This window comes from Gymnodraco acuticeps, unplaced genomic scaffold, assembly GCF_902827175.1.
Source record: "Gymnodraco acuticeps unplaced genomic scaffold, fGymAcu1.1, whole genome shotgun sequence".
NCBI lineage: Eukaryota > Metazoa > Chordata > Actinopteri > Perciformes > Bathydraconidae > Gymnodraco > Gymnodraco acuticeps.
This window is the reverse complement of record NW_022989947.1, coordinates 3,116,571-3,135,477: the sequence shown is the minus strand read 5'-3', so window position 1 is coordinate 3,135,477 and position 18,907 is coordinate 3,116,571. Positions and strand designations below refer to the sequence as shown.

Sequence of the window (18,907 nt, the reverse complement as noted above, 5' to 3'; positions counted from 1 at the left end):
TTTTGAGTTGTCATTATCTACATTTTAATATTATGTAATTGGATTTCAAATACATATATATTTGTTTAAGCTTTGTATGTCACCTGTTTAATAATTCAAGCAGAAAAGGAAGATTTTCTAAAGAGTCAGATTTGTTTTGTATGGTTCTGTATTTGCAGGCTTCACAAAAGGAAGAAGAATGTAAATGGGTTATCTGATAAACAAGAAAACCAAAGAATAGTACATAATATCAACCATGATTGTTTACATGTACAGGAGCATCTGTGAAGGTGAGAAACAGTGAAAGGTTTGGAAGTACAGTAGGTTGATGGAAGACAAACAGTATTGTCATGTACATATTAACAACTTATCCATATAATCAGTACCATTATTGTGATTGTAAATAGCGTTTTGTGTTTATAACTTTTTTTCTTTTTTACAAATATCTAGAAATATTAAATGTTGCTGTTGCTATTTATTTTTGTTCCATCTGATGAAAACACATCTTAGGAATCATCCATGAAAGAACTTGATTAAAAATAGAAAATAACTTACCGCAGGTAAAACTCTTATTTGCATTAAAAGCCATTAAACTGGATTAACAAACCCAAGATAAATAAGTCTAAAATGAACCGAGGATACAGCTATAAGCCAGGCAAACTTGTTAAGAGTAAAAGAAAATTATTTTGGGATTTTTTTGTCATGAGACAAAGAAAAACTATTTTAACAAACAAAGACATTTGATGTCTAAGACACTTTGAATTTCACAGTCCTTTCATGTGCACAGTCATTAATACTACATTTGCATATACAATAAAAAAGAAAAGGTGCAAAATCAGCAAATAAGTTTCAGTAGACTTGTTTGAAAAACAATTGAAAAGGTATTAAAAAATATAGATCCTGATATTCTGTGACACTGTTAGTGTGGCATCATAAACCTAGGAGAAATTATTTCATTCTTTCTCTTTAACCTTTTTCGGGGCTTTGTTGGATTTGTTGAGGATCTTCATGAGGTTTTTGGACATAAAGTAAGGCTTCTGCAAAGATCCATCGTTACGCTCCAAATCCTCCACTGTGAGAGGGAAAGACACATTGTGATCAAACAGAGCATGTGTGCTTGATTATGTGCGTATTGTTCAATACAACAATGTATCCAAGTTACATTTTAAGCTTCTTAGCTTCAAATCAACATGTAATAAATATTTGACTATATTTGCAAGTATTAAAATCTTTCCACAAACACATAATGATTCTACCAACGTGAGGAGGAAACGGGCACCGTGAGAGGCAAGGGAGAAAACATTTGGTGATCCATTTTCTAAGTCTTATCTAAATTGTGTTTCTCCTGTGTTTGCCCCCTGCCTCTCACGGCTTCAATAGGTTCCTCATGTTGGATGTATTTCTATATCAACAACATGCATGGTGCTAAACTGTAAACATCTACTCACAGAAGCAGAGGAAGAGTGTATCGACACACATGTTGTACACACTGAAGAATCCGTGGGCTATGAGGTAGCTTCCAAACACCACCGTCTACAAAAACAGATGTGAAAGAAAGAAAGGATTTATAATATACTTTGAATTTGTTTGCGTTAAATACTGAGGAGAAACATTTGTGACTTACAATAATTGGCATCCAGTAGTAGTTGAGGGTTTCAGTGCGGAAGGTGTTGCCTGGTAGCGATATTCGTCCAGAGAAGAAGAAGAAGGACAAGACGCCTGGAAAAAAATAAGATTACAGTTTCTCCTCCCATTTCCTGTTATGCATTTATCTAGAAGCGTAATGGGCTTCACTGTATAAGAACACGTCTTTTTGATTATGTTTACACAATATTCTGTAAGATAAAACTAAAATAAAAACTGATTTTAATCAAACACATCATCATGTAACACAATGGTGATTGAGCCCACTGGATAGAGCAGGGCAATATTTATATAGTTGCATTAGCTGCTCTCAGTATTTTGACCTGTAGTACGAAACTACTGTTAACACCAGTAAATAGTGTCGAATCCACCAGGACTGAAATCTGAAGCATTGCCATTTAAAACAATGCAAAGTCCTGCATTTGACTGAAGGGCTCAGTATTCTCAGTAGGCCTACTGCATGTTGGATAGTAGTTGGCTGTGTCTGACAACTTCTGTAACAAGAGACGTGAGCATAGGCCAGTCACAGATCTCCTTGAATCAGCTTGAAGCTGTACAATCAAGGGCAAACACTCTTAAGTGTTTTCAAAGGGAGAATGAAAAAGCACACAGTTATCCACGTGTTTAAACAATGTCTTAACTCGGGCCTCTCTGACAGCTGGCTTTCCACTCCACTCTCCAGGATGGCTGTGTAGAACAACCATAAACACTTTTGGTTTTCGACAAGAACACAACATATGAACCCGTTTCTCTAGTGTTACCCGTCCCAATACATGGCGTCATCCTTACCCACTCCTGCGACCACAAGGAGCTTCCCGAAGAACAACAGCAGGTCTGTGACTTTATCCAGCACCACAACCCTAAGGGACACACAGTCAGAAAAACACAACATTATTCACCCAAACCGCCTAACACAAGGATATATATTCATGTCATGCACTGGGCAGACATCATGAGGTCAGCCAGCATTGACATTGAACTCATGATCATGATTTTAACACAAACCTCACTACATTTCTCATGAGCAGCATGAAAGCATTTTTGGCTGAGACACAGAAGTTTGTCCCATAAATGGCAATCTGTGGAAAAACAAAATCACTTGTTTTAGAAAAGAAATCTATACAATACATTTTATTAAAATACAACATACTGTATAATATTGTAAATGTTTGTTTCTAATGGACTGATTTCAACAACTGTACAATTCTCTGTCCTCACCATGATGTAAGCGTTCCTGTTGAGGAACTTTATGAACTTCTCCAGACACCAGAGGCAGCACTTCATGCAGCACAATACGAAGCGTGCACATGGATTCTGAGCCTCTGGAGACAAAAAGACAAAATAAGCAGCCTGTCAATTAACAGAAACCATTAACTTCCAACTCTTTTCCACTTGTAAACAGCCTGCACATCTTTAGTAGCAATTTATCCACTGAGACATTTGGAAAATAAACTTGAGGTTAATCAACATAATATGTCATGAGATTCATATATTATGTATCTAAGACTAAAAGTGGAACTGCTGAATAAAAAACACTTTGATAAATACTTCTAAATATTAGGACTTTTTACACTGAAGCACATGTAACAAGAATACACATAAAAAAGATGAGAGATGAGATGTGAATGTTAGATGAGGGTTTATCTGCCTTACGTCTGGTTTTGTGGTCGATGTACTCCAGAATCATCCTCGCTATCTGCACCAGGGTCAGGATCAAAGCACCAAACGCCAAAGAGCCCACATGGTACCTGAAATGCAAAAAACTGAAGCTGAGGTCTGCTTCCACAAACTGTTATGTTGTGTGTTTAGTGCGCCCTCTAGAGGAAACTGCTTCTACCAGTATTTTTTGTGGAGCACTCTTGAGTACTTTTAGGTTAAAAAGGTTCCCCTTTGTGCATTACCCTCGGTAACGTTATCACGTCACTAGAATCACAAGATGACAGTAAACCAGTAATAGCGGCCTTTGGGACTGCAGGCATTCATTTTGGCTTTTTTGGCATGGATGGACACACCTGCTGTAAGAGGATGTGACCATGTGACAGCAGCTCATCAACCCACCTGAGAGAGCGTATGAAGCTAGCAGACAAAGGAAAGTAGGGGATGTCGCCGGGTTTGTTGAAGGCCCAGTAGTAGGAGGCGAAGGCCCCTGCCAGCGTGCACTGGCCCAAGGCGATGACGAAGTTGACACACCAGAGAAAAGCCACCGCGTTGTAGATCTGCAGGTTGAAGAGGTTCCTCTGGAAGAGACCCTCCTCGTTGTATTTGATGAAGATGCAGCTGGTTGAGGGGCAGTCTGGGTAGTCTGACGTGTTGAAGTTCTGAGAGAAGAATGAATGAATGAGTGGGTGATGGAGAAAAAGAAAGTGGAATGGTGCAGTGGTTGAGAGAAGAGTCTTAGCATAAACAGTGTGACGTCTCCTCGTACGTATCAGATCATGCATTATCTTTGGTGAAAGGACATTTTATGTTTATCCCTTTCTGATGGCTAGTCATTTAGTTTTAGAGGGGAAATAATTGTATGTTAGTAAGTGATGGTAATTTGACTGCTAACAGAGCCAAATTCATTCTACTTGCCAATTCAACCAAAGATATAAATGTAAGAAGTTTACAATGTAGGTCACAATTTGTATCGAGTGTTATTATGATGAATTTAGATCTACAATCATGTGTAATCTAGCATAAACAACTTTAACAAATACTAATACAAATGTGTAAACACATTCCTAATACTTTGTATGTATAACCTTTGGAAAGACATTTGTTTACAAGTTTACATTTTTGAATAAAAAAGGCACTTGTGGATATTAATGCTATGAAAGAAAAGTGTTGAGACAAACTTCTCCGTGTTCCCATCCTGCCGACTCACCTGAGGGTCACAGTTCACAGAGCCGTTGATACTCTTGCAGTCGTTCATAGTGGAGTTCAGAGCCACCACTCTGTAGATCGGCCCTCCTGAAGTGGCCAAATATCTTTCATTCATCAGTTAAAGAGAACAACAGACACTCTGGACTGTATAGAAGTGCAGCTTAGATACATGTTTACTTTAATCTGGTAAAAGGCACACTGTGACTGACAGCATGCATAGAAATACAAAAACAAATGCAAACATAAAAATGAAGGATACAAAGCAGTGGCGCCCCAGTAAGCGACGCACACCAGCACGAGAACGAAGGTGACCAGAGGGTAGAGCAGAGAGGACATCATGTGACTGATTGCCCTGTAGAATATTAACACACACATTTAAAGTTATGCACTCTTCACAGAAAGAGTAAAGAACAACATAGACATGGGTTAATATAAGGGGTAATTAAAAGAGAGTAAAATAAGTTTATTGCACACAGTCAGGACTCACTTGCTGGACTCCTTGATGATGGCGATGGCGATGAGGATTCTGGTCCTCAGGAAGATGATGGTCAGGAGAATGATGGCCTCCGCCACAGATATGATTATCACTGAGAGGGAGGAGACAAAAGCGTGACAAGAAGGAAAAACTCCTACTTAAGCGTAAAAATGTGAGCTGACATAATTCAACACGGAATACAATTACAGTTGCGGAGAGCAGTTACTTTTAAATTAAGGTTATCTTTTACCAGAAGCTATTTACAATGTCATAAAGTGATGTTATAAAACTGAAGTGTCTTCTGTATACCAACAATGGTTTTATTGCATTTATTTTTGGATGTGATTTGGCCTTTATGATGTCATTAGTTATTTCCTGTTCTACTATTTGCCTAAGTAAAAGCTTCGTGGTTGAAACATTGCCAAAACAGGTTATTTAAATAAGCTTTAAATAATACAAGCTTTAACGAATAAGCTTTTATTACTATTAAACAGTACAGAAAAATATTATTTTTCATGACCTTGGTAAGCAGACTTACAGAACGCCAGCCAGGTCTCTTGGACTTGCAGGTAAACGTTAAAGTTGGTGGTGAAACCGATGTTAGAAATTGTAGCAGAGGCATTCTTGTAGTTACTATATTCCCAGTAGCAGTGCCATATACCTGCAAGAGAAAAACAACAATGTAACAGTGAGAGGCTACGTAGCTTTACATATAACTTTTTACTGTTAATACCTGTTCATGCAATCAGTTAGAGTTACTAAGAAGAATATTTAAAATACTTAAATTACATATTACATTTGAACAGTGGACCAAGTTATTTATCTAGTCTTTAGCTTTTCCGTTACACACATTTTTATATACATGTTGCTTAAGAAATGTTTCTGGGTAGTGGGAGACACTGAGGTCTCTATGTGTTTACCGTATGCCCCTGCACCCAGGAGTCCTACGATGAGCACCCACACCATCACTGGAGCGGTGAATCTCAGCAGCAACAGGAACAGCATGCTGACCACCATGGCTATTACCAGACCACTGAGAGGGAATATAACATGGGTGTTAAGAAAAAGAAAAAAAGGGTATAGAAAACATGAGGTTAATATAATACCAGAGTTGAAAGTGTAATAAAGAATTAAGACGTTTATGATGGTCAAATCATACACTATTCAATTGTAAGACATATTAGATTAAAAGACTACTGAATGGATGGGTGAGTCTGCCCGGTGGCTAATAAGGTGCATATAAAGGAAATGCAAAGACCTGGTCTGCAAAGATAAGAATAATAACATATAATAAAATAAAGATACGTCATGTCCAAGTACTATAACAAACACATATTTAATGCTAATTATTGATGCATCCAGGAGTTCAGCTCAGGTTAATCTCAAGGGAAATGTATATCTGTATTAGTGCCAATAATTGGCAGTGTATGTGTGGTGTAGTTCTGCAGGGTAACTCACACGAGGATCCACGGCCATGACGACGCAAAATCCTCAAAGATGCGGATGCCAATGTCTCTGGCATTGAAGCCATTCACAATGTCCCTAATGACAAAAAGCAAGGACAAGATGCATCAGTAAAAGTGAGAAGTAAAAAAGGCCTAGTGAAATAAAAACAATGAAGATAGAGTAAACCATTTTGTTAATAAACAAACAATGAATACAGCCTGTTGGAAGTTACAAAAATAAATGAAGTGGTAAAGACTAAAAAGATAAACATAACCCCAAAGAATTAGAATAGAGAAAGAGAGAATGGAGAAATTAATCTGCTGTAAGAGAGATACACATTACTTTCTACTAACCCCGCAAGTCACAAGAGAGCGTTTCACACAGCATCTAAGGCAACTACAAACTAGCTGCTACACTAAGAGCCGACACAAACACTCATGAAGACCTACCGTGTGCTGGTGATCAGGAGGAGAGAGAAACAGGGTTAACATTTGTATCTGGTGTGTCCTTATATGTGATTTACAGTTTTTTGGCTCGATTATTGAACTAGAATTACAACCGTAATTTTAAAACCGTAAATTCAAATCTCTGAATCTCTTGTTATTCTCACCAGATTTTAATTTGCCATTGATTCAAGTATACTATACACATAAGCATAGCGTTTTTCTTTGTACTACATCATTTATTGACCTTTCCTAGTCAACTTTGACCTACAGTTGAAAAAAACCATCTAAATATTCTGAAGAGTAAGGCTCACATATAAAACAAACTTTAATTTCATTTGCAAACAATAACTAGGTTGTTTGGGAACAAATGAAATGCCTTGAGCAAGTTACCACCTTTTGCAGAAATATATGTTATTGCCCATGAAACAGTTGTGATGATTACAACCAACACTTTGTAAATGTTAGGGTTGGTTCAAAGAAATGAGTCAAAGCAATTGAAAAACAAAGAATGAGTTTGTCATTCAACACACGATGAGGTGAGGAAACTCTGTATCTTACCCTGTGCCGTTCATCATTTGGTTTACTGTGTCATTGACTGAGGAGGGTAAACCTGGAATTCCTGAGAAGTACGAAGGGACCCTGTCCAGTGCTGTGATATCGGGCAAACATCTCCCCAGCACTATCAGAACAGAACATAATCAAATCAGCTTGAAATTGAAGACTATAATTTCCTTGATATCTAAGGCACTTTCCATCACAATAATAATAGATTTAATTTGTTAGCGCTTTTACAGGTGCTCAAAGACGCTTTACAGATATAGTGAAGAGAAAAGAAAAGGAAGGAACAACAAATAAATATATAGTCAAAGTTAAAGTCAAATAATACAAAAACAATCACACATTAAAAGCCATATTGAAGAGGTGAGTTTTTGTGAGTTTTTTGAAGGTGGTGCAGTCTCTGATGGGTTGTGGGAGTGAGTTCCAGAGGGAGAGGGCAGCGACGGAGAAGGCTCTGTCCCCCCAGGTCCGGTGATTGGTGCGGGTGGGGATGGATAGGAGGTTGGCTTCTGATGAGCGGAGGCAGCGGGAAGGGGCGTGGTGGTGCAGCAGGTCTGTGAGGTAGGGGGGGGGGCCTGATTGTTGAGGGCTTTGTGAGTAATCAGGAGGACTTTGAAGTTGATTCTTTGACGGACGGGGAGCCGGAGGTTCTGGAGGACGGGAGTGATGTGGTCTCGGGAGCGGGTGTGGGTGAGGAGGCGGGCAGCAGAGTTCTGGATATGTTGGAGTTTATTGAGGAGGTTGGATGGTATGCCGTAGAGCAGTGGTTCCCAACCTTTTTTCCCAAGAGCCCCCCCAAATGACTCCTGTTGGAAGTTGCGCCCCCCCCCCCCCCCACACACACACACACAAGGGGGGGGGGGGGGGGGGGGGGCGCAACAGCGGTAATTAAAGTTTAAAAGTCTCAAAAATGCTACAACTACTGTCACAAACTGGATGAATGTGAAGTATGTTGTTAAAGGAGGATGAAAGCGTAATTAAGGAGCACTATTGGAGTGACTTTGTTGGTTGTTGGACTCAGGATTAATTTATTTGGATTCCCGCTGTATGAAGAAATTAAAGGACAGCGCAAGTGGAAACAATTCACAAAGGGATTAAACTGTTTAAAACACATGCTCAAAGTAAACCGGATTTTGCCGATGTGTTTATGTGGATTACAAAATCGTAAATAATCTACAAAATGGAGGAGACCGATCTGATCGGAGCAACTGTGACAAATAATCCAACCATGACAATGACTATGTTTTTAAAAATGCGCTTATCCAGACAAGCCTGTTTTATGGGCAGAAGAAACATTTATACTAAAGAAAGAATTATACATTTCTGTCTTTTTATGCCTTTAATACTAACTTGAATTTTATTAAAATTAATTAGTCAATTATTTTAAACAAAAGTAAAAAAAAAAAAAGTCTAAATATGATATTTGGCCTCAAATCATCTGAGGCCTGGCACCCCCCCTGCGATCTTTGGCGCGCCCCCCAGATTGGGAACCACTGCCGTAGAGGATGCTATTGCAGTAGTCAAGTCGTGATGTGATGAATGCATGAATCAGGGTTTCAGCAGCAGAGGAGGAGAGTGATGGGCGGAGACGGGCAATGTTTTTGAGGTGGAAAAAGGCGGTCCTGGTGATGTGATTGATGTGGTGGTTGAATTTGAGCTGACTGTCGAAGATGACTCCGAGGTTGCGGATGTGAGGGGGGGAGATAGAGTGTGGCTGTCAATGGTGAAGTTGAAATTCTGGATGTCTTTGATACGGGATGGGGGGCCGATGATGATGATGTCTGATGTCTGATGACAAGCCATCATGCATCGAATACACAACAGTGACAATAAGTTAATGTACATTCTAAATAAGCAGCCGTATGAAACTCATACCAACCCTGCTATAGTGCTAATGTATCATCAGACCAATATTAATACGGATGTAATGTAGTCTATAGGAGCATTAAACTCACCAGAGGTTGTGGGCATGTAGAAGAAAGGACACAGCTCCTTGTCCACAATGTTTTGAACACTCTGAGAAGAACATTATCACATAGTTTAACAATTACACGTGAATCAATCAAAGTGTACGATTTTGCAAATTATAAAGCATAATACAAAATGTTAAATGTACTAAAAATGATCAAAACAAATCATTCATCTGGGATTTTTTTAAAGGAACACACAACGTTTTCTAAGAATGGGACTTACCAACTTAGTTGTTGCCAGGTCTATGGATGGCACACAGAGAGTTTGATTGAAAACGTCTGCTGGCTTTACATCAGGCAAATATGACAGTATCCCCACAGCCCAAAACTGAGAGGGACAGCTCTCCACGCACACCTATAGGTAAAGAAAAAAGATGATTATTTCTGGGACACTGGGATAGTACAGTTAACCGACCAGTATCATCAGAAACAACAAAAGCAGCCTTCTTTACCTGCATGGTTGGACACTGAAAACCGTTAAGGGCATTTGCCATAACATTAACAGATGTGGCACACTTGATGAAGTCGAAGTAGAACAGGTTGGGTCGGCCTCTGAGAGAGAAAGATTTGAAATACTTAAAATGCACATTCTTTATATCTATGTTAACGTTTTTCGAAAAGACGAGAGGTTGAATTACTCATTCTCTCCAATGCCGCAGAACCATCCAGTTGAGTTTCTTGGATAAAGAACATGTCTTGGGTCACCGAAAAGCCAAGCTTATAGGAAAAAAACACAAAAAAGGTAAGATATTGACAGTAAGTCACGCTCCATGCTTTGGCACTGAGGAAACGGTACTTCTGCAAGAGGGCAGTGTTATCATCAGATGAGCTCAGTGGTACACAAGTTGAAGAAACATGGCTTGGTTTCAAAAACAAATTCTCTGCAATACTCAATGATTTGGCCCCCCTAAGAACAACCAGGGTAAAAAATCGCGCTGAGCCGTGGATGCACTCCGGCATACTGACCGCCATGAAAACCAGAGACAAAAAATGCTCTGAGTTTCATAAAAGTCAGTCAATGCTTTTCAAAAGCACGAGCAGTGAACTCCAGGCCCACGTGACTGAACTCAAAATTGAAAGAAACAGACTAAGAAATGACGTAAGCTCCATGATCAAAACTGCCAAAAAGAATTTCATCAATGTCAAAACTGAGGAAAACAAAAATAAACCCTGTGAACTTTGGAAATTACTCAATAACCAGCTTGGCTGCAGTAAAAAACTCAAAACGAGATTTTCTAACTTAAACATAAAGACAGATAACAGGCTCATCACAGACAAACTGGATGTGGCCAAGTACTTGAACATTTTTTTCACAAACATAGCCACAACTCTTGTAAATAATTACCCTCCCACTCAGGGCTTTTTGGAGTAGATCACATCATGACCTACTACAAAAACCTAGGGGTACGCAAAGATGATTTCAGTCTAGCAAGGGTAACAACAGCAGAGGTACTCATTAAACTGAGCGCCCTCCAACCTAACAAGGCCACTGGCCACGACAATATCCCCTCCAAATTCCTCAGAGACACAGCAACCGCCATCTCACCAGTCATAGCTCACATAATTAACCTCTCCATAAAACAGGGAAAAGTACCCAAAGACTTCAAAATTGCAAGAGTAACCCCCCTGCACAAAAAGGGCAGCAAATTGGACCCAGGCAACTACCGCCCTGTCTCTATACTTACCTCCATCTCGAAAGTCATGGAAAAAATAGTATATGAACAGGTCGAAAAGTACCTCGCGGAAAATAAACTAATCTATGAATTTCAATCTGGCTTTAGAACATCCCACTCCACTGACATATGCCTTCTTTATTTGAGCGACCACATCAAACAAGAGGTGGACGAGGGCAAGTACTGCGGCATGGTGATGCTGGACCTACAAAAGGCTTTCGACACTGTCAATCACCCCATTCTGATTGACAAGCTAAAAGCAATTGGTTTTGATAAACTATCGGTGAGCTGGATGCAATCCTACCTGGAGGGGAGAGAACAGATGGTGGAGGTCAACGGTACTCTGTCCCCCCCCCTCCCAGTGAGCTGTGGTGTTCCACAAGGAAGCATATTAGGTCCGTTACTGTTCCTAATTTATGTAAATGACATGTCATCAGCATGTGACTGCAACTTGTTCCTGTTCGCGGACGACTCAGCCCTGCTGGTCTCTGACAGGAACAGGTTGCAGGTTGAAAAAACCCTCAGCTCCGATCTCGGCAGAATCTGCACCTGGCTCGCCGATAATAAATGATCATTACACCTGGGTAAAACAGAGTCCATTCTCTTCGGTTCGAAACATAATCTCAGCAAATCCGACGACTTCTCAGTTGCAGTGGGCGACATTATTGTCACAAGTAAGAAGGAAATTACATACCTAGGATCTATTCTTGAGGCAAACCTCTCCTGTGACAAAATGGCATCCAATGTAATAAAAAAAGTCAATCAAAGAACTAGATTCCTATACCGGATCTCCTCTCTGGTAAACAAAAACACCCTGAAAACTCTGGCAGGAGCACTCATTCAAGGGTACTATGACTATGCTTGCACGTCATGGTACCATAGCACCTCCAAGGCGCTAAAAATAAAACTTCAAATATCGCAAAATAAACTGGTCAGACTACTGCTTGACCTTTTATCTAGAACCCACCTCACCTCTGCCCACTTTGACAACCTAGGATGGCTTAGAGTAGACGACAGAGTACAGCTACTTGCAATGGGCCTGGTCTACAAGATCCATTACACCTCTATGGTACCCATGTACATGTCAAAATTCTTCCCAAAGGTCAAGGAATACCATGATCATAACACCAGAGGGAGCTCCACAAATCATGTGAAACCCAGATTTGGCACAAAAAAGGGGGAATACACGTTTCGCAATTATACCATATCAAGGTGGAACGCTCTTCCCACAACTGTAAAGGAAAGTAAAACTATACTTACCTTCAAAACCTCTCTTAAAGAGCACCTTCGGGGGAGAGCATTGCAAAACTGGCCCCGGTAATGGTACAAATCTCAACCTGTCGTTCAATGGACAGCTTCCCCCCCCCCCCCATCTAGGTATATACTCGCATTTTAGACTCTGTTACTAACTGTATATCTGTAGACTTGGTATGTCTTAAATGTCCGGTTAGGATGTATTAGAACGAAATCTAAAATGAAAATTGTAAACAAGCAATCTGTATGTAAAAAAACCACCTGTATGTAAATTGTAAATAAGCCATCTGTATGTCAAATATGTCTTATATGTCTTAAATGACATGATGAATTGGAAATGGGGGACCCTGATGTAAACAAGACGAAAGTCTTTCTCTGGTCTGCATCCCCTTAACAATTGTATGTTTTGAGCTGTACTGTACTGTACCCAATATACAAGCTGTTAATAAACTTTTCAATCAATCAATCAATCAATCAATCAATCAATCAATCATATTTAACCCCATTCTGTACCAGCATTTTAACAACAAATTGTAACAGTCTAATATAAAGATTGGGTCACAGAACACAATTGTTGTTGTCAAAATTAGTATGTCATCAAGCAAGATTTAAAAAAATACATTTGCATGCACCAAAGTGGCTTTACTGCCTTTTTACACCCCATAATTTAGTGTGATACCAGCCATTGATGAATATGTTCAGTCCAACCACAAGAGGGCACAACGGTCATATAAGTGCAGCGTTTCTTCATCTGAGCTAGACACTATGCTGAGTATTTTATTAGGGATTAATCCAACCCTTATGTTTTAACAATAGCCAGTAGATTCCTCCACTACAACAAATCGACAATAGCTAACCAATGCTTTTGACCTGCCTCTATGGATCTGATTATTTGGGACGCACAGATTCGCTGACACATATTTGGCTTATCTGGCCTCTTTGTTGACTCTAGATAAGAGGGAGTTATAAGTGCTGGAATGAGTTTGATGACAGGGCAATAAAGAGCTGCTGACTGGATGTTGACGTGGAAATCCGGATTTCTTACGTAATGATATTTCTCAACATATAAAACGTACATCTTTTTTTTTAAGATGCATTGAGGAATTGTGATGAAGAAATAGAATAGATTCATTCAAAGGAAAATCACAGGACACACAAAACCTTAGTTAAAATAATATTTAAAAATATATATTATTGTGTCCCCCCAATAACTCTATTGAGTAATTGCAGATGTACTACCAAGGTAGAGAAACAAATAGAGACACAAATATTTGTATTGTCTGTATTTTGAAAGAAAAACTGTAAAGGAACAGACACTTCCTTTGCTACCTTTCCCCATAAAACCACAAACTATTGACATCACACTTGTAGTGTTTCGAACAAAAAGGGAGTGTGAGAGAGGGAGTATAGAGGAACAAACTTTCAAATAAAAATACATAAATAATACTTCAAGGATTTCATTGAAATACGTCTCAACATGTTAACAAAAACATCTATGTAAAAATGTACATTTAAGTTCATTTTGGTATTCCTGGTTATTGATGAAACTTGAAAAGACTAATGCAATCTTTGTTTGCTATTTTTTCCAATTTAGTGGAACAAAGAAGGACGCAGATAGGAGATGGTGATATGTGGGGCATGTGTTGGTGCCGTGAGGTTACTCTCACCTAAAATCCCAACTGCTATATAGCCCAGGAGGACCGCCATAAACAGGATACAGCAGATGATATCAGTGCACCCTCTGATGGAGGAAAGGGAGAGGTTATTCTAAACAGGCTGAGCTTTGCATCAAAGTTTGCCTTGAGGGTGACAAATGTGATTCAGTCAACAGGAACTTTGGAAAAACACAATCTGCTGGGTTTAGGATTTGCAGTTTAGAAAAAGCAGGGACAGTGTTACCTTTTCTTCATGGGTCCATTGAACATTGGGTCAAACTGAGCCGGTTCTCCTGGGAAAGGAAAACAAGACAAGTTAGCTTTGAATGAAAAGTAAATTAATCACTGACCGGTACAGCCTTATCATGAAACATTAGTCAGAGACTTCTGTGTTTGTTTAGGGAGATTCTCAAGGACACATTAGTTTATCACACATTTCTGTAATGGCACTTAACCTGACATTTCCCTCTCAAGGAAATGCATTTAATCTGTTTGCTATACATGGACATGAGGAAGTACATTTGCATAAAAAAATGTGTTTTATATATTCTCTCTATTGCTCACTTTGAACATAGGTTATTTTCTTAGAGTAAATGAATTACATTTACAGGTGAATAAGGAAATGCTTTTAGAGACTAGAGAAGGAATATTGGTTCATGTGGGTTAGTAGCTCACAGGTCCTTGACAGGTCCTTGCAATTACAGAAGTGACAGGTATAACAGGAAATACATGATGTCATTGTCGTGTCCTGGAACAGGAAGAAAGGAAGCCAGCAAGACAAACACTGGAAACCACTGGGTGTCGTATAGCATACAGAACATAATAATGATTTTCATAAGCACAAAAGAGTTTGTTCACATTAGTTCCTAGGGAAAAGGATCAAAGCATCGATACTAGCAGCTCGTGCTTATTTGAATATCATTTGAATAAAAGCATGGCTTTGGAAGGAGGGGGTAGTGTCACAGACGCTAAGTTATTTTTTGGGGACATTAAAAACATGTTTGAGGTGAGGCAAACCGAAGAAATTCCTCTAACTATTATAATTTGTTATTATAATGTTTAGTTCTATTTATTTTCCATCTTACATTATGCTATAATTGTGTCATTCCATCCCTGTTTTTATTGACATTTTATGCTTATTTTTCACTTATTTGAAGCCCTTTGTGTTGCATTTCTATAATATGTATTCAAAATTGAGATGCAAATAACGTTTTGCAATAATTCTGTTTATATAAGACATGAATTTGACCGACTACACAATGCATCTGCGCTCATTACTGTTTCCAGAATCTTTGTTTGTTGAATGTGACAGAAATGACTCTGGCAGTGATACACACATTTCTCAACAGAGGAACCTGTTCCTCTGCCTTTTCCCATGACTCCAGTGTCAGATTTCAGCTCTGCTAGGATACTGCTGTGAGTAAATGACAACGTGGAAACAACTCTCTGTGGCTGTGTGTGAGACATATTAAATGACTTCTCAGTTGTTATGCCCTCGTTAAAAGCTGGTGAAAAGCTTTAAACCAATGGACATTGAACCCTAGACAGGACGCTGCAGGCTGTGAGGGTCATCCCCTGACCTTGACTGAAGAAGGAACTGATCTCTAAGATTAATAAGTTATTTCGCGCAATAAATTAAGATCAAAATAGTCTGTTGCCCTTCTTTAACTAATGAAAATAAAGACTGTAAAGTATATGTGGTTTATTGTACAAAGTACAAACCTCACCCTTCTTTATAATTTACTGTGAAAAGAGATGACGACAAGGTTAATTGGTAACCTGCAGTATACACTTGACTATCCCAGGGTAAAAGAAAGAAAGTAAAAATAGTCATTCTTACAAAGTAATGTGAAGTAAGAGGGTAGGGGGTGTATTCATTCAAGTGTGATTGATTTGATTGTCAAAACTGTGATGTGACTCCTGAGTACCTTTATGGTTTACATGTCAGAGCCATGACCGCAACAGAAAGGGTTTCTCATAAACATTCAAAGACAAATTAGAGATAAATGTTTCACAACAAACAACTATTTTCATTCTCAATACAAATATGTATCAAACTTTTAGCCAATGAAATGTCAGGAAAAAGGGACAAATGCCCATTATAACTCTGCAGCGTTTAAGATGCAAAACCCAATCTTATTTGGTTGACCTAAACACAACAGAAGCTGGAAACAGCAAGAGTATGTTGCTTTTGCGTGTGAAATGACACTTCATTGTTAAAGATTCAAAAATGTAGGTCCTGGTTTCCAAATGAGATGTCCACCTTTCAAAATGTTTTAAATAAACTCTACATCACACAGCTGAAATACAGAAGTTTCTTTCATTCTCACTCATAACACTTTCTATTTAAGAAATGTTTTGATTCCGTGTGACGAACATTATACCATTTTCAAAAACAGGCGAACATCTTTTCAAAATGAATCAGAAATATTCACTAGTGTCAACAACAGTCTTTTTCCTTGTTGCCTTGAGCAACATACTTTTTGGTCAATGATTTGCAGCAACAAAACCCCCCGCAACTGCTGCAAGTCACCTATTTCCTTAAAACTGAGTGTGTTCACACTTAGCAGACACACTGGTTGCATTTAACCCACAACACATACATATTGTACAACATTCAGCCTAACTTGGTCTGTCCAACATTTTAACTTCCTCATGAAGTCCAGCACAATAATAGAGAATTAGCAGGAAGCAGATTACAAATGGTGATGAGTTTAGGAAGAAGGATCATTTACACATAAAGTCTATTGTATGTTAACGGAGGTTCACTTGTCACCCTGATAAGTAAACTGTCGGCTATGACACATCTTCTGTCCTCATCTTATTCTGGTGTTTTCTCTGAGGAGTCATGAGATACGGATGGATATTTACCTCCTGGGAGGGTCTGTTTACCGTAGCATTGAAAACCTCCCAGACTGTCAATAGACTTCGACTTGATCAATACGGAAGTTTTTCCTTGTACGATGTGAGGGTCTAAGGACAGAGGGTGTCGTATTGTCATACTGATATTCTGTACACACTGTGAAGACCACTGAGACAAATGTAACATTTGTGATATTGGGCTATATAAATAAACATTGATTGATTGATGGCATACTCCAAATACAAGCGCAAACAAGGATATGGAGAAACAGAGAGTTGATACAACATTATCTTCTGTTTATTTTTTGATAGTGTAGTTCTCCTTCATCCTGTCTTTATCACAACATCTGTCATTCAAAGACTCTGCTATGACCAATCAATATTGAGGTTAAAATATTGAATCAACAGAAAATCTATCTGCAACTATTGTGATATAAAAAACACTAAAGTAAGTGTGGAAAGGAGTGAGGACCCCCTACTTGTTTCATTTGATTGTAGGATAGATATCTTTGGCTTTTGGTCTGTTGATTATTTATTAATAATAACACCGTGTGATGGGCATTTTCCTCTTTGTTCTTATATTTTATAGACCAATCAATAATAGTGAAAGTAATGGGATGATAAATTCATCAATACTGAAATATTAAACTGATTAGCTGATGACAGAAAATGTATCAGAAACTTCTCTTATACTCAATTATTAAAATAAGTTATTCTTTAAAGCTAAATCAACAACAATTCTCACGTTAAAGCTTCACCATAACATTTGTTTTTGAAGAAGTTCAAGTATAAAATATGAAATATTTTAAATGTAAAAAAGAAGAATGAAAATCTAATTATTATTCTTTTTTAAATACATGTTTATGAAATTCATTAATAGCCAATTCGGAGCATCTTGAGTATTTTAAGCATGGCTTTATATGATGTTTTGCTCAGCTGTAAATATATTGTGATATAATGTAAAACGTTTTTTGTAAAAGATTAAACCATTTTAATAAGGATCCTAAAGTGTGCAATCTGACTCACAAACATCAGTGAACAAGCCAATGTATGGCCTTAAGGAAAGAGTTTGTCTATTTAGCAATACCTTTCTTACTTACTGAAACTACAAGAAACACTTCAGATTTAAATGTAATAAAACAGCTATCCATGTCAAAAATAACAACTTAATCTTGAAAATAATTTGGTAAATCCAATTATTACATCCTTTAAACAAAAGAAAAATATAGGCAGAAATCATTATGAAAAGTAATAGCCAAAAGTAGTTGGTTAAGTACATAGATAAATAAGATGTTATGGTTATGGTTCAGTCTGAGGTAACGGGCGATTTCAACTCACCATACTCCGAGTCCGGATTTGTCTCCTGTTTTTTACCCATTCTCCACCTTAACCTCCACCTCTTTCTTCGTTAACTTTTAAAACACAACTACCTTTGCTTAAAGTGATTGTAAAACCTTCTAAAACAGCTAAAATAACGTTTGAAAGGAGCTGCACCGAGTCTGAGCCGACTCAGTTACTCCGTGAGGAAATCTTTTTCTTCCAGTAACCAGGCAGTGACGGCGCGAGCGCACCTGCAGAGGGATGCGCACCTGAGCGTGCTACCACAGATCGTTTATCGAAATGAGGGCTCACTCTGCTCCTGTTATATAAACCTAAACGTTTACTGCATTAAGATTAAGTGCATTTAATCAAAACCTATTTCGCCCCCTGGCCTTCACCTACAAAATGGCACCAACTAGGAACATACTCAAAAGGACCACAAAGAAACATGAATGACTGGAAAGACACCAAAACAACTTTGAAAAACAGCAGCAAAGACCACAAAGAGATGTGTTACACCTGAAAAGAGACACAAAAAGAATACAACTGTACCTGTTTGTCATGTTTCAATGTAGATGTGGCGAGGCGCTTTGCATATCTGTTTCCAGGGGCCTATTGTCTCATAATCGTTAGTCTAAGATTTAAATATCTAACAGTACAACTTTGAATTAAATAAAAAAACAGTTTTTAAAATGCACAATATATTATTATGGGTGAATCTACCCAACAGCAGTGGTTGGAGAAATACTGAGCTCTTTCA

General features: G+C 38.4%; 1 protein-coding gene across 3 annotated transcripts; it reads right to left on the bottom strand.

The window, feature by feature from the left end:
• Positions 1-130: 130 nt before the first annotated feature.
• On the bottom strand, positions 131-18,534 carry slc44a4 (solute carrier family 44 member 4). 3 transcript variants are annotated; one of them, XM_034210341.1, is made up of 22 exons: positions 18,166-18,534; positions 14,210-14,258; positions 13,978-14,051; positions 10,022-10,100; positions 9,836-9,935; positions 9,607-9,738; positions 9,369-9,429; positions 7,414-7,534; positions 6,422-6,505; positions 5,884-5,996; positions 5,502-5,624; positions 4,976-5,075; positions 4,748-4,840; positions 4,490-4,592; positions 3,682-3,941; positions 3,277-3,371; positions 2,842-2,945; positions 2,629-2,702; positions 2,413-2,483; positions 1,604-1,698; positions 1,428-1,512; positions 131-1,051 (listed from the first exon to the last, which is right to left on the bottom strand). In XM_034210341.1, the coding sequence occupies exons 1-22, from the start codon at positions 18,203-18,205 to the stop codon at positions 933-935; spliced, it is 2,175 nt and encodes a 724-aa protein (XP_034066232.1). In that variant the 5' UTR covers positions 18,206-18,534; the 3' UTR covers positions 131-932. The 3 variants fall into 3 exon arrangements, with proteins under 3 accessions (XP_034066232.1, XP_034066234.1, XP_034066233.1); XM_034210343.1 differs by lacking the exon at positions 13,978-14,051 and having other exon boundaries at positions 18,166-18,532; XM_034210342.1 differs by lacking the exons at positions 10,022-10,100; positions 13,978-14,051.
• Between the last annotated feature and the right edge of the window lie 373 nt (positions 18,535-18,907).

Coding starts and splice junctions, on each gene's coding strand:
- slc44a4 (XM_034210341.1), bottom strand. CDS start 18,205: ATGGGTAAAAAACAGGAGACAAATCCGGACTCGGAGTATG. Junction 10,101..13,977: donor TATAGCAGTTGGGATTTTAG/GTGAGAGTAACC, acceptor TTTTCCTATAAG/CTTGGCTTTTCGGTGACCCA. Junction 5,076..5,501: donor AGAGACCTGGCTGGCGTTCT/GTAAGTCTGCTT, acceptor CCTCCCTCTCAG/TGATAATCATATCTGTGGCG.